This window comes from Nymphalis io, chromosome 27, assembly GCF_905147045.1.
Source record: "Nymphalis io chromosome 27, ilAglIoxx1.1, whole genome shotgun sequence".
Lineage (NCBI taxonomy): Eukaryota > Metazoa > Arthropoda > Insecta > Lepidoptera > Nymphalidae > Nymphalis > Nymphalis io.
In genome coordinates this window covers 1,842,301-1,855,970 of record NC_065914.1, presented here as the reverse complement: position 1 = coordinate 1,855,970, position 13,670 = coordinate 1,842,301, and the positions used below count along the sequence as shown (strand labels likewise).

At 39.9% G+C, this 13,670-nt stretch overlaps 1 protein-coding gene and 1 long non-coding RNA gene across 6 annotated transcripts in view; one reads left to right on the top strand and one right to left on the bottom strand.

The window, feature by feature from the left end:
* The window catches only part of LOC126778956 (uncharacterized), a 76,924-nt gene that overhangs the window by 28,801 nt on the left and 34,453 nt on the right, over positions 1 to 13,670 (bottom strand). The gene's annotated exons all lie outside the window — the stretch shown is intronic.
* LOC126778773 (histone-lysine N-methyltransferase eggless) overlaps positions 1 to 13,670 on the top strand; it is a 31,342-nt gene that overhangs the window by 11,740 nt on the left and 5,932 nt on the right. For 4 of the 5 annotated variants that reach the window (XM_050502412.1, XM_050502414.1, XM_050502413.1 and 1 more), the window contains 16 exons: positions 569 to 670; positions 1,940 to 1,984; positions 2,936 to 3,109; positions 4,064 to 4,184; positions 4,974 to 5,070; positions 5,491 to 5,690; positions 5,769 to 5,953; positions 6,023 to 6,121; positions 6,488 to 6,586; positions 6,963 to 7,108; positions 7,980 to 8,175; positions 10,676 to 10,843; positions 10,993 to 11,129; positions 11,376 to 11,439; positions 11,760 to 11,873; positions 12,429 to 12,545. In XM_050502412.1, coding sequence (XP_050358369.1) covers positions 569 to 670; positions 1,940 to 1,984; positions 2,936 to 3,109; positions 4,064 to 4,184; positions 4,974 to 5,070; positions 5,491 to 5,690; positions 5,769 to 5,953; positions 6,023 to 6,121; positions 6,488 to 6,586; positions 6,963 to 7,108; positions 7,980 to 8,175; positions 10,676 to 10,843; positions 10,993 to 11,129; positions 11,376 to 11,439; positions 11,760 to 11,873; positions 12,429 to 12,545 — 2,064 coding nt within the window. Of the gene's footprint in view, positions 1 to 568; positions 671 to 1,939; positions 1,985 to 2,935; positions 3,110 to 4,063; positions 4,185 to 4,973; positions 5,071 to 5,490; positions 5,691 to 5,768; positions 5,954 to 6,022; positions 6,122 to 6,487; positions 6,587 to 6,962; positions 7,109 to 7,979; positions 8,176 to 10,675; positions 10,844 to 10,992; positions 11,130 to 11,375; positions 11,440 to 11,759; positions 11,874 to 12,428; positions 12,546 to 13,670 lie in introns of those variants that run through there. The other variant, XR_007670231.1, reaches the window with a different exon arrangement.

Genomic DNA, 13,670 nt, shown 5'->3' with positions numbered 1-13,670 from the left:
TTCAATGAAACTAGACACATGCAGGTTTCCTCACGATGTTTTTCTTCACCGTCAAGTACGATGTGAATAATAAACACAAATTACAAAAGAATGTGCTCAGGAATTACACGAACTGATTCCTTCCGCCCCCTTTTACCATCGAACGGCCAGGCAAACGCGACCAAAGCGCCTTAGGTACACAGTGGAAATTCCCCGCCTACGTACAAAGCGCTTTGAATCTACATTCATCATTCGCACTGCCAAACTATGGAATGCTTTGCCCGTGTCCGTATTTCCTCATAGGTACAACGTTGGTGTCTTCAAATCCAGAGTAAACAGGTTTCTTATCAGCAAGCGAGCTTTATCCTAGAGCGTGTCGATGCTTAACATCAGTCAAGTCAACGGTCAAAGGCTGGCCAGTTAAGTGTAAAAAAAAAATTAAGCACATGATAATTCAGTGCTGCTTACCCGGGTTTGAACGATCATCGGGTAATATTCGCGCGTTCTAACCACTGGACCATCTCGACGTTTTAATAAATAAAACTTTATTTATCTTTCCTAATAAATACGAGCTTATTTACCTTTACAGCATGTTACAATGAAACGAACTCGGTCACCGACCAACGAGATTCCAGCCAAACGTCCCGCTATACCGTTGGGGTATGCGCCGTTAAATGAAAAAAATAAAGAGGTATGTTATAACTACACACTTTCATATAAGGAAAGAAAAATCTTTGTGCGCCTTAAAAATATCGCTCTTATTGTTTTTTTTTTTTTTATCGAATAGGTAGGTGGAGCATATGATATTGGCATTGTAGGAAATGTTAACCATCGCTTACATAGCCAATGCCCCACCAACTTTGGGAACTAAGATGTTATGTCCCTTGTGCCTGTAGTTAAACTTCACTCACCCTTCAAACCGGAACACAACAATACCAATTAATGAGGTTTTGCGGCAAAATATCTGATGAGTGGGTGGTACCTATCCAGACGAGCTTTTGCACAAAACCCTACCACCAATGAAAAGACAGACTGTATGTTATAAAATAGCCAACTTTGTCTAGCAGAACTTTATTTTTTTTTTAATTATTATTTTTAAATATAAATTAATAACAATTACCGTTGTTAAGAAATAAAAAAATATAAACAATATTGATATTTAAGCAATATTTAGTATGCTTGGCTGGATATTTTAAGTGTTAGGTTAACACATACGTATCTTATTACTATATGGTATATAATTGACGGGTCGGTTGGCGTGGTTGGTACTGGCTCGCAATAAATTAATAATAATATCCTGGGACATTATTCACACACGGCCATTTGATCCCAAATTAAGTTTGTACAGAGCTCGTACTATGGAAACCAGACAACTGATATACTACATATACTAATTTTCTTTTTGTAAATACATACTTATATAGATAATTACACCCAGACACACACATACACTAACGTCTCTAGCTAGACTGTTCTATGCTTACTGTTGTGTTTACTGGTGGTAGGGCTTTGTGCAAGCTCGTCTGGGTAGGTACCACCCACTCATCAGATATTCTACCGCAAAACAGCAATACTTGATATTGTTGTGTTCCGGTTTGAAGGGTGAGTGAGCCAGTGTAATTACAGGCACAAGGGACATAAAATCTTAGTTCCCAAGGTTGGTGGCGCATTGGATATGTAAGCGATGGTTGACATTTCTTACAATGCCAATGTCTAAGAGCGTTGGTGACCACTTACCATCAGGTGGCCCATATGCTCGTCCGCCTTCCTTTTCTATAAAAAAAAAAAAAGACTCAGGACATACAGACATGTTCATGCACACAATTGTCTGTCGTGGGTGGGAATCGAACCCACAGCCTTCGGCGTGAAAGGCAGGTATCTACCAACCACGCCAACCGGCTCGTCAAATTCATAAACATTTGTATATATATAACACATGTATGTATATTCATTGTTTTAGGATTCGAAGAATATGATAGTGACGAGCGAAAAAGCTGAAGATGATGTGAGTATGGAATATATAAATTTACTTACGTTAGAATCTCTAGACTGTTCTATGCTTACTGTTTTGTGAGTGTGCACACACATTCACTAACGTCTCTAGCTAGACTGTTCTATGCTTACTGTTGTGTTTGTACATACACATACACTAACGTCTCTAGCTAGACTGTTCTATGCTTACTGTTGTGTTTGTACACACACATACACTAACGTCTCTAGCTAGACTGTTCTATGCTTACTGTTGTGTTTGTACACACACATACACTAACGTCTCTAGCTAGACTGTTCTATGCTTACTGTTGTGTTTGTACACACACATACACTAACGTCTCTAGCTAGACTGTTCTATGCTTACTGTTGTGTTTGTACACACACATACACTAACGTCTCTAGCTAGACTGTTCTATGCTTACTGTTGTGTTTGTACACACACATACACTAACGTCTCTAGCTAGACTGTTCTATGCTTACTGTTGTGTTTGTACACACACATACACTAACGTCTCTAGCTAGACTGTTCTATGCTTACTGTTGCGTTTGTACACACACATACACTAACGTCTCTAGCTAGACTGTTCTATGCTTACTGTTGTGTTTGTACACACACATTCACTACATCCTTCTCCTCCGATCTGCGCACACTTACGTGTAAACGAGTGGGAATTGCATACTAATTTTACTTGTTTAATATTACCGTGTATATTATGCGGTGCGGTAGAATGACCACTTGACGGTAAGTGGTCACCACCGCCAGTAGTCATTGTTGGAAGTATTAACTATACACCGCAAATTACAAACTATGATTTGATATCCCTCTTGCCTGTTGATCATCATACAAATAGTGGTTGATTTTTTTATAAGCGAGGTGGTAGAAGTCTATTGAGATAGGCTTTATCATATATTTATGTTAATAATGGCACTGTATATATTCATTTGCATCATTTTTTCTTTTCAGAATACGGATGTGTCAGTCGTAAAGTTGTCAGCGGAATCAGCCCCGAAGGATCTGCCGCCGCCAGGGGAAATCACGATGCCTCCCGTCAAGGCCGGGATGACGGTGTATGCGATGAAGAACGCCTTCGGTTCCTGGCTCAAAGCGAAGATTGTTGACATATTACCGAAGCCACCTGTGAGTTTAATACATATATATGTGTTCCAGCCCGTTGAGGGGGGGGGGGTGTTATGTACCATCTCAAAAGATAAGAAACCTTTGTCCAGCATTGGGAAGATTATAGTCTTGTTGCCCCCTCTTTTTTCCAGTAGGGGTTAAATTTCAGTTACATTTTATCATTTACTTTATAATATTTTTCGCCTGTTTTGGAAGGGAAAGATGTTAGTAGTAGAATGTCGTTTCTTACGGTTCAAGGTTGCGTCATATCAAATTTCATCAAAATCCAATCATTGGTTTAGCCGAAATAGCTTAACAAAGAGATAAAGTTAGTTTCTAATTTATAATAATAGTATATATTGTTTATTTAGCATCCATTGCATCGAAACAATAAATAAATAATAATAAATAAAACCTTTATTTACCAAAAACAGCAATACTTGATATTGTTGTGTTCCGGTTTGAAGGGTGAGTGAGCCAGTGTAATTACAGGCACAAGGGACATAAAATCTTAGTTCCCAAGATTGGTGGCGCATTGGCTATGTAAGCGATGGTTGACATTTCTTACAATGCCAATGTCTAAGGGCGTTTGGTGATCACTTACCATCAGATGGCCCATATGCTCGTCCGCCTTCCTATTCTATATAAAAAAAATTAACAATTTTTAAATTCAAAAATAATATGATTTAAGGTACTAATGATAGAAACTGCATATATAAAAACCTCAAAATGGTCTTTTTAAAAATAACCAAATCATACAACTTAACGTAAATCACTGACTCGATTCCTCTTAATAATCCAAACAACACAATTGATCACATTAAAAAAATCACAAGTCAAGTATAAGGTCCATCGACAAAATGGCGGTTTGAAAATAGCGCGCGTCGTTTTTTTTTAACAACGCTGTTGTTGACATTAAGAAATGTTCTAACTGTGTTTTATGTATGTTATATTATTATTGTTAATTTATTCCAGAATTCAACATTCACACTGTGTCGTGTTAAATTTGAACACAAAGTGACGAAGAACATGTACAAGATACTCCCGGCGAGGTGCCTGGCGTACTACGAGCCCCCTGACGTCAGGATGACCATTGGTCAGTAGACGTTTCATTTCTAGATCTGAATTAGATGATTGGTCGGAAGTATTTCAGTTGCACTCGCTTCTGTCGTCGTTTAAGTCCGAGTTTTAGCACAAAACCCTGATTACGTCAGATATATATCACCCAGTTATCAAACAAATTGATTATATTTATATTTTGTAAAAATTGTGGTGGTGTCCGCTTGATTGGCTGATGTATTGCCGAATTTCTTAATAACTGGGGAATCAGCTTTCGCTGGCGAATTTTCCGAACCGATATGACATAGAAGCTTCAAGAAAAGATCGTACGTATTCTTTAAGGGCAATGCATGCTAGCCCTCGAGTGTTGCAGGTGTCCATGGGAGGGGGTAGTCACTTTCCATCAGGTGAGCCTCCTTCTCGTTTGCCACCACTTACATAAAAAAGTAATTATTTGCTCAAATTCACGTGTTCTACAGATGGATTAGCGCAGCAAATGTTTCTTTATTTTGGTTCATAATTGAACAGCACTTTTTTATAGTATAGGTAGGCGGACGATCATATGGGCCTATCACTTACATCGCCAATGCGCCACCAACCTTTGGGAACTAAGATGTTATGTCCCTTGTGCCTGTAATTACACCGGCTCACTCACCGTTCAAACCCGAACACAACAATACCAAGTACTGTTGTTTTGCGGTAGAATATCTGATGAGTGGGTGGTACCTATCCAGGCGAGCTTGTACAAAGCTCTACCACCAGCCTAATTCAGCTCATTCGCGTTCTTCTGATCAAATTAAATATATAATACAAATATTTGTTTTAGGTCGTCGTGTCATAGCGCTCTTCAAGGATACAAATAAACGCGAGACATACTATTCCGGAGTCGTAGCTGAGATACCGAATCCGGTTAATTCTTATCGGTACGTACGTAAGCGCAATCTAAGTTGGCCGGACTGACGTTAGTCCAGAGACGAGACGCTTACTTCACGAGGTTTGCAAAACCTTGGATTCGGAGTACGAATGCAACTAACGAACGAGTTGAATAAAGATTTTTGAAATTGAATATGGAATACGAGGATATGCACATACACGCAAACACAAGTATACATGCACGGTTACATAATTTTGTGACTTCTACTGAAGGTTTTTTTGGATATAATGTCGCCTTTCGCTGTATTTCCATATTTAATTATTTTTAAAGTAATGAAGTTTGAAAGTTCAATATTAGACCTAATCGCCAAGATGTTAAGACGCAAAATGGGTTTCTTATAATATTATAAGATTTAGTTTCACTTCGAGAAAATAAATAAGTTGCATAACTTGTACCCTACACTGCACAGCTACTTGATCTTCTTCGACGACGGCTACGCGCAGTACGCCCAGCACGCACAGACGCGCCTCGTGTGCGAGTGCTCGTGCTTCGTGTGGGAGGAGGTGCACCCCTACTCGCGCGACTTCGTGCGCCAGTACCTGTTCGCCTACCCCGAGCGGCCCATGGTGCGCCTGCACGCCGGGCAGAAACTCAAGACCGAGTGGCGAGGTGAGCCCCCACCCGATACGTCGCTTTACACGTAACATCTGCGACCACCGAGTGGTCACCGTCCCGTCTCGTCGCCAGGCAAGTGGTGGTCGTCCAGCGTGGTGCGCGTGGACGCGTCGCTGGTGGAGGTGCAGTTCCTGCGCCGCGACCGCCGCGAGTGGATCTACCGCGGGTCCACCCGCCTCGCCCCGCTGTACCTGGAGCTGCAGGCGGCCGAGCGGCACCGCCCCCGCGCCGTGCCGCGCGCGCAGCCGCAGGCCAGGGTGCGTGTCCCCCCCCCCCGGGCCGTGTCACCTTGTACGTCGTTCTATATCTTCGTATATATGTTGTAGATGAACATGCCGTATGTCGAATATACGAGATCGGATGAACAGACCAACAAAGCGGGCGACGCGCAGACCCAACTGCAGCGAGCACAGATACAAAACGAGGTTTGTTTTATATTAATTGTACGTTTGTCATTTTTGTATCCCTCAAGAAAGTTTTAACAAAGTGAAATGTATTATTAAAAACGATGCTACCACCCTAGAGATGGTCGAAGAGATTGTTTTTTAAAAATAGCAGATAAATAGTTTTCCGCTACCTGTAAAAAAACAGCCTGTCCTTTTGCGGAGGCTTAGAAATTAATACACCAAGCCGCTCCATTGCGGTTCGGTGGATACGCATGCGATAGAATTTATCCGACACATGCAGGTTTCCTCACGATGCTTTCCTTCACCGCTGCTTAATTATGAACACAATTAAGCAACCTTCGGTTCAAATCTTAGAGCTTACAATAAGAGCCAGATCGCTCGCAGGAGCTGCGGCGCCAGCGCGCGGTGGCGAAGAAGTCCACGGCCGCGCCCGCGCCGCCGCCCGCCGGGGCCAACCTGGACAGCGTCGCCAGCAGGGTGGTCGTGAGTGCACCTTTCGTGAACGATCTGACACATTAGGAGATAACATGAAAATGAAACCTTTATTTAACACGTCCTTAGGACCGTACTAGCTAACCACATTTAATATGTAAATCTGAGACTCGTTTATGGAGACATTTATTTATAAATATATTTTTTTAAGTTGTCTTGTAGTCCCCACAGACGTGTCCGTGCCTTCCATCGGATGCGCCTCGTGCCCCCTCTCTTGCTCAAAACACGCGTTATTACAACCACTGCATGGGATACGCTGTCGTGGAACTTTTTTTTGTCGCACATTTTGTTTCGATGACCGCCTCGTAATGTATTCCCTGTGTATCATATATTGTGATATTAATAGACTTTACCCGTTTGTTTACAGTTTTACACGCCGAAGAGTGCGGTTAAACCGTACAAAATGGTACCACATACGTGTTCGCCGAAATGCAAGAGAACAGACGTTCTGGATCTCAAAGATCTTCGAACGTACAACCCGCTGACCAAACCGTTACTGAGCGGTTGGGAGAGGTGAGTGGAAGCTTCGGTAAATTTATGTAAAATTATTGGAATATCAAATACAAGACCGGTCATAAGTATTTTGATATTCGGTAAAGTTTATTCGGAAAAATTACGACATCTATTATTGTTATTATTAAACCAAATTTTATTTTATATATTTTATCAAAATAATTATTTTTTAATGTACTATTGGTGTGATCTGAATTTAATATTAATTACTTGTTTACAATTATATATTTGCGTGACTATCGTGGACGAAATGTATTTGATACTTATTGGTTTTTTTTACACTTAATAGGCAAGCGTTTGACCGTTGATTTGCCTGATCTTAAGCATCGACACGGTCTAAGATGTAGCACGCTTGCCTAAAAGAAACTTTTTCACTTTGGATTTGAAGACACAAACGTAATAAATAATAAATCATAACATCTTTAAAACTAACTTCATTTCATGCAAATAAATTATTATAATAATTATGTACTTAACTTTCAATATATATATATATATATATATATATATATATATATATATATATATATATATATATATATATATATATATATATATATATATATATATATATATATATATATATATATATGTTTGATTAAGTCATTTTCTTCGAAAATTTTGCCTGCGATTGACAGCAAAGTCGAAATCTAATCTACTTTTCCTTTTGCGATTCTAGTATCCTGTTGTCTAGTTAATATATTAGGTAAATAGATTTTTTCAGAGCGGCCGAGCCGTGTAATCGCGAATCGATTCGTGAAAATTCCGTGTAATATATGATGAAATATATCGTCATCTCCAGACAGTAGACTTCATCTTATCCGTCAATAGGCTACTCTTACGTTGTCCCCGGTCGCTAACCCCCCCGCAGACAGGTGGTGCGCTGGAAGGGGGGCCGCAGCGTGCTGTACGTGGCGCCGTGCGGGCGCCGCACGCGCGACGTGCGCGAGCTGCACGCGTACCTGCGCGCCGTGCGCTCCGACATGGCCGTCGACCTGTTCGACTTCAGCCCCAGCACGCACTGCCTGGCCGAGTTCGTGCTCAACAGCTGCTTCGTCGGCAAGAAGGTGCGCACCCCGCCCCGCCCGCTCGAGGCGATGCACCGGCCGATATTCAGACCACGACAAGTAGTCGAGATCCAAGGTTACCAGGATATAGTCCAATGAGCAAGCTGGAATTTAAAATCAAGTACTAGGACCATAAATAAAGAGCACCCAGCGATACATCTGCACCTCACAAGGCTCATTCGAGCCTGACCCTTGGTCAGAGCGTGCGCCCTGTGTTCGCTACGTGCGACAATTATATTGTCTCATATTACTCTATTAGCCTCTTCGTGACCAATGCATAACTGCCTCCAAGGTGTTGTGTCCACCAAAGAAATGATGACGTGTGGTCTATGACGTAACTTGACACGCTTAACTTGAAAAGGTCGTATGTAAAAATTATATTCCAATTTAAAAAGTCAAACAGAACGATATATTAATTCATGTAATGGTTTCGCAGATCAATTATTTACTAGTTTTATTTATTTATTTTAGGGACAGTTACACTATACATTTTAATGATGTAAACATAGAAAAGGCAGAAAATATTCTGCCATTTGGTTACACCAGCCCACATTGGAGCTGTGTGGTGGTTTAATGTCCAAACCTCATATTAAAAGGAAAAGCCTTTGCCGAGCAAATGAACGTAACAGGCTTGTTAATTTTTGTTTACGTTTAAAGAGACGCGGAGCGAGTAATATATATAACATAAGTAAACAAACAGTTTATATACTCAGCTATAAAGTCAGCTATAAAGTATGGTAGTCACAGTTCATTCGACAATCGTCGAAACGATTACGAACTTGGCTTTCGTTTAAATTTTTAATTATCTGTAATATCTATATACGACGATCGTTATCTGACTTTTTCTACGCCAGTTATCGTCACATTGGTGGGCACATCACCTCAAACAGATTAAATATAACTGAATATCGCCCGGTGTGTTATACTTTATAATCTGTGCATTGTACAGTGACAGTTCAATATTTGAAACGGTGGGCCATTTATGCGTTTTCTTCCTCATGTCTTTCAGATATACGAGGTATATTTTTAAAGAAATTATTATTACTATTATTAATTTCGTTTCCACCGAAGTTGTTGGCAATTTTTTATTATTGAAAGTTAGTTAAACATTATTTTAGTAATAAATCTTTTGTTTTGACTACACAAAAATTGCCAATTTCCCTTCTGTGGCGACGAAACTAAATTTTAGTTTATAATATAATAAATCAAATCTAAATACTTACTATTAATATGAATTCGATTGTGTGTTTGTTCGCTTGTTTGTTACGCTTAAATACGAAATCGATAATCATTAAATCTTGCATACGCGTTGTCAGGGATGCATAAAAGAACATCGTGTACCAAACCCGCTCCCCTCCTATGAGGGTAGAAACTGCGGGTGGTAACTAGTATACAATATTCATTTATTATAACTCTTATAAGCGTTATTAAATCTCCATTTTTAAAGAATACATTTAAAAGATAACACCGGTTTAGAATGTAGATTCTATCGAAATGAACCGACAACAGACACCAAGATCTGTCTATATTCTTCCAATTGTATTATTATTTATCTGTTCTGCATGAAAATCAGCGCAATACTAACTCCCCGTGTTTTTAAACATATATATTACATTTTCTTGAGTGTCTTATTTATGTAAGTATTTCTAACATAATAATAAATTCTGAAGAGTTTTCTAGGTGGTAGGGGCAAACCCGTCTGGGTAGGTACCACCCACTCATCACATATTCTACCGCTAAACAGCAACACTTAGTATTGTTGCGTTCTGGTTTAAAGGGTGAGTGAGCCAGTGTAATTACAGGCACAAGGGATATAGTTTGGTAGCGCATTGGCGATCTCACCTCACCAATGTCTATGGACAGTGGCGACCACTTAAAATCAGGTGGCCTAATTGCGAACACCTTGCCCAATTAAGAGAATTATTGATTGCACAGATCAGAAAAGTTTGTCTTACAAGTTCGTCTTTAAAAACGTATGAAGAGCAAAGACTAAGAATAAAATTTTTGGATATTATAAAATACACAGATTCCATAGATGTGTGTGTATGAGCACAGAGTGTAGAAAAACACAAGCGATGTGATTGTAGTTTGGATTATAATTGACGGCCGGTTGGCGTAGTTGTTAGGTACTTACCTATCACGCTGAAGATCGTGGGTTCGACTCCCACCCAGGACAGACATTGTATGCATGAACATGTCTGTTTGCCCTGAGTCTGGGTGTAATTATCTATATAAGTATGTATTTACAAAAGAAAAATAGTATATCAGTTGTCTGGTGTCCATAGTACAAGCTCTGCCTAGCTTGGGATCAGATGGCCGTGTGTGAATAATGTCCCAGGATATTATTATAATTCGTGACGATCCTGGTGTGCGCGTATCGCACGTAAAGCGCGTGCGTGTTTTCATATTCCTACTGTGACCTTGACGAAACGAATCGTCAATATCGAAGTATAATTCCGATTGAACGAGACGTGAGTCGTAACGGGGTGGTGTCGCGCAGGACCTGTCGCACGGCAAGGAGAACGTGCCGGTGCCGTGCGTGAACTACTACGACGACTCGCTGCCGGAGTTCTGCTCGTACAACACGGAGCGGACGCCGACGGCGGGCGTGCCGCTCAACCTCGACCCGGACTTCCTGTGCGGCTGCGACTGCGACGACGACTGCGAGGTGAGGCCTTCGGTGCTCTCAGCGCGACCGTAGTCTCAATCGATGATCGCGAGTCCAGACCCCCTTGATTGTTTCCAAAAAAAATAAATACATAAATAAATGAATGAATGAATATGGATTAATTAAGGTGAATTTTCTGTACGTTTCAGGATAAAACGAAGTGCGCCTGCTGGAAGATGACTCTAGAAGGTGCTAGAACGATTGGCCTGGAAGGCGATAACGTCGGCTACGTGTACAAGAGGCTGCCGGAGCCCTTGCCTTCGGGCATTTATGAATGTAATTCCAGGTGAGAATACTACCCATGATTATTTTCAAGGTCATACTTACATTAAATGCTAGTGTCTAGCTCCTAGCATTGCGGAACTAGGACTAGGGTCCTTTTTTGTTACCTCTCTGGGAAAACGCATTCACGCCGGCACCCACAAGGCCTATTTCGCCCCTAAATTCTCCCTAGAAAAACCAGTCGTACCCACTACGTATACCATTAAAATATATATTACACTTGTTAACTTATTTACTTATAACCTTTCAGATGTAAATGTAAACACACGTGTCTCAATCGCGTCGCGCAGCATCCTCTACAGCTTAAGTTACAGGTAAGTTCAAACGTAACATTCAAGTGTTCGCTTTAGCTAAGTTAGTGAGGCACATGGGACATAACATCGTTTCCAAGGTTGATGGTGCTCTGGCAATGTAAGGAATGGTTAATATTTCTTACGGCGCCAATGTCTATGAGCGGTGGTGAACACTTCATCACATCAAATGGCCCATTTGTCCAAACGCCGATCTATAACATAAAAGAAAAACTGTTTTTATCTTATGAGTTTATAAAATATTCTTCATTCAATGTAATAATTGACGGTAAACAATACGACGTCGGTTCTTTTATACCAAAAAATAAATATTCTCGTTTCAGGTATTCAAAACTCTGAACCGAGGTTGGGGTATAAGGACCCTCAATGACGTCCCCAAGGGGTCCTTCCTCTGTGTGTACGCGGGTAACTTGCTCACAGATGCGACAGCTAACTTGGTGAGACTTTTTATTCAATAAAATCTTTAAATTAAAGTAAGAAGTAGTTTATTATTGTTGGGTGTTATTTGAAGGGTGAGTGAGCCAGTGTAATTACAGACATAACATCTTATTTTCAAGATTAGTGGCGCATTGGCACTGTAACAGATGATATTTGTTACAATGCTAATCTCTATAGACGATGGTGACCACCTTCCACCAGGTGTCGACAGCCGATTTATAAAAAAATAAAGTTGTATACAAGTTGGACCATAAGTCAACTTTTTCTACATTATTCTACTGCGAATATCAATACTCTATAGTATTACCACAAGACCAATTTTCCTATAAAAGCAACAGCCTGTGAATGTCCCACTGCTGGGCTAAGGCCTCCTCTTCTTTTTTGAGGACAACGCTTAGACCTTATTCCACCACGCTGCCCCATTGCGGGTTGGTGGAATACACATGACAGAATATCAGTGAAATTAGACACATGCCGGTTTCTGCACGGTGTTTGCTGTAATTAAATAAATAGTAACAATAATAATAATAATAACCGTTTCTGTTGTGCCGTAGGACGGTCTCAACGAGGGGGACGAGTACCTGGCTGAGTTGGACTACATCGAGGTCGTGGAGCAGATGAAAGAGGGCTACGAGGAGGATATACCGGAGCATATCAAAAAGTTAGACAAGGTTAGTTAGGGGACGCGTGTTTAGGTCACCGTAATTATGATCACTGATATCCTTAACAAGTCCAAATATGCATAATGTGACGTATATAGTATTCCATATATTCTATAGTGAATACCATAGATTATATAAGATCTCGACCAAATGATATCGCGTTGTTTATAGTATAAGTTGTTTTTTTTTTTTGTTTTTATTCCTCTTGTGGTTGAAATAGGCGTTAGATGGTAGGGCTTTGTGCAAGCCCCTCTGGGTAGGTACCACCCACTCATCAGATATTCTACCGCAAAACAGCAATACTTGATATTGTTGTGTTCCGGTTTGAAGGGTGAGTGAGCCAGTGTAATTACAGGCACAAGGGACATAAAATCTTAGTTCCCAAGGTTGGTGGCGCATTGGATATGTAAGCGATGGTTGACATTTCTTACAATGCCAATGTCTAAGAGCGTTGGTGACCACTTACCATCAGGTGGCCCATATGCTCGTCCGCCTTCCTATTCTATAAAAAAAAAAAAAAAGCTTTGTATGCCCGCCTAGGTAAGCCCTCACTCATCGGATATTTAACCGCTAAACAGCAATACTTAGTATTGTGTTTTGGTTTAAAGTGTGAGCCAGTGTAACTATAGGCACAAGGGACATAACATCTTTGTTCCCAAGATTACTGGCGTATTGGATATATATAATAATTTACTAAACAGCTCCAATAAACTCCTCAACACACTGACTGCAAAGCTGGATAGTCCCCTCTGGAGGTGCTGGGATCGTGCCCACGTATTACTAGTTTTAAGAATTGTTGTAATTAATTGCTTTGTTTTTATTTTTATATTTATGTTTTTTTTTTTTTTAATTAAATAACTGCTTGATTAAAAATTTTATATTAAATTATAATAATAAAATATTAAATATAATGTTAAAAAACTATTTAAATTAAATTAAATTTTAAAATTGTTATTGATAAATATTATTATCTAAAAAAAAAATTGTAATTATTTTTTATTATTGTATTGTATTTTAAAATTTGTAAAGTTAAAAAATATGTTTTACTAACACTATATGGGCTAGTCCTGAAATAAAGTTTTATTATTATTATTATTATAAGAATCCCTTAGGGATGGTTAATATTTCTCACAT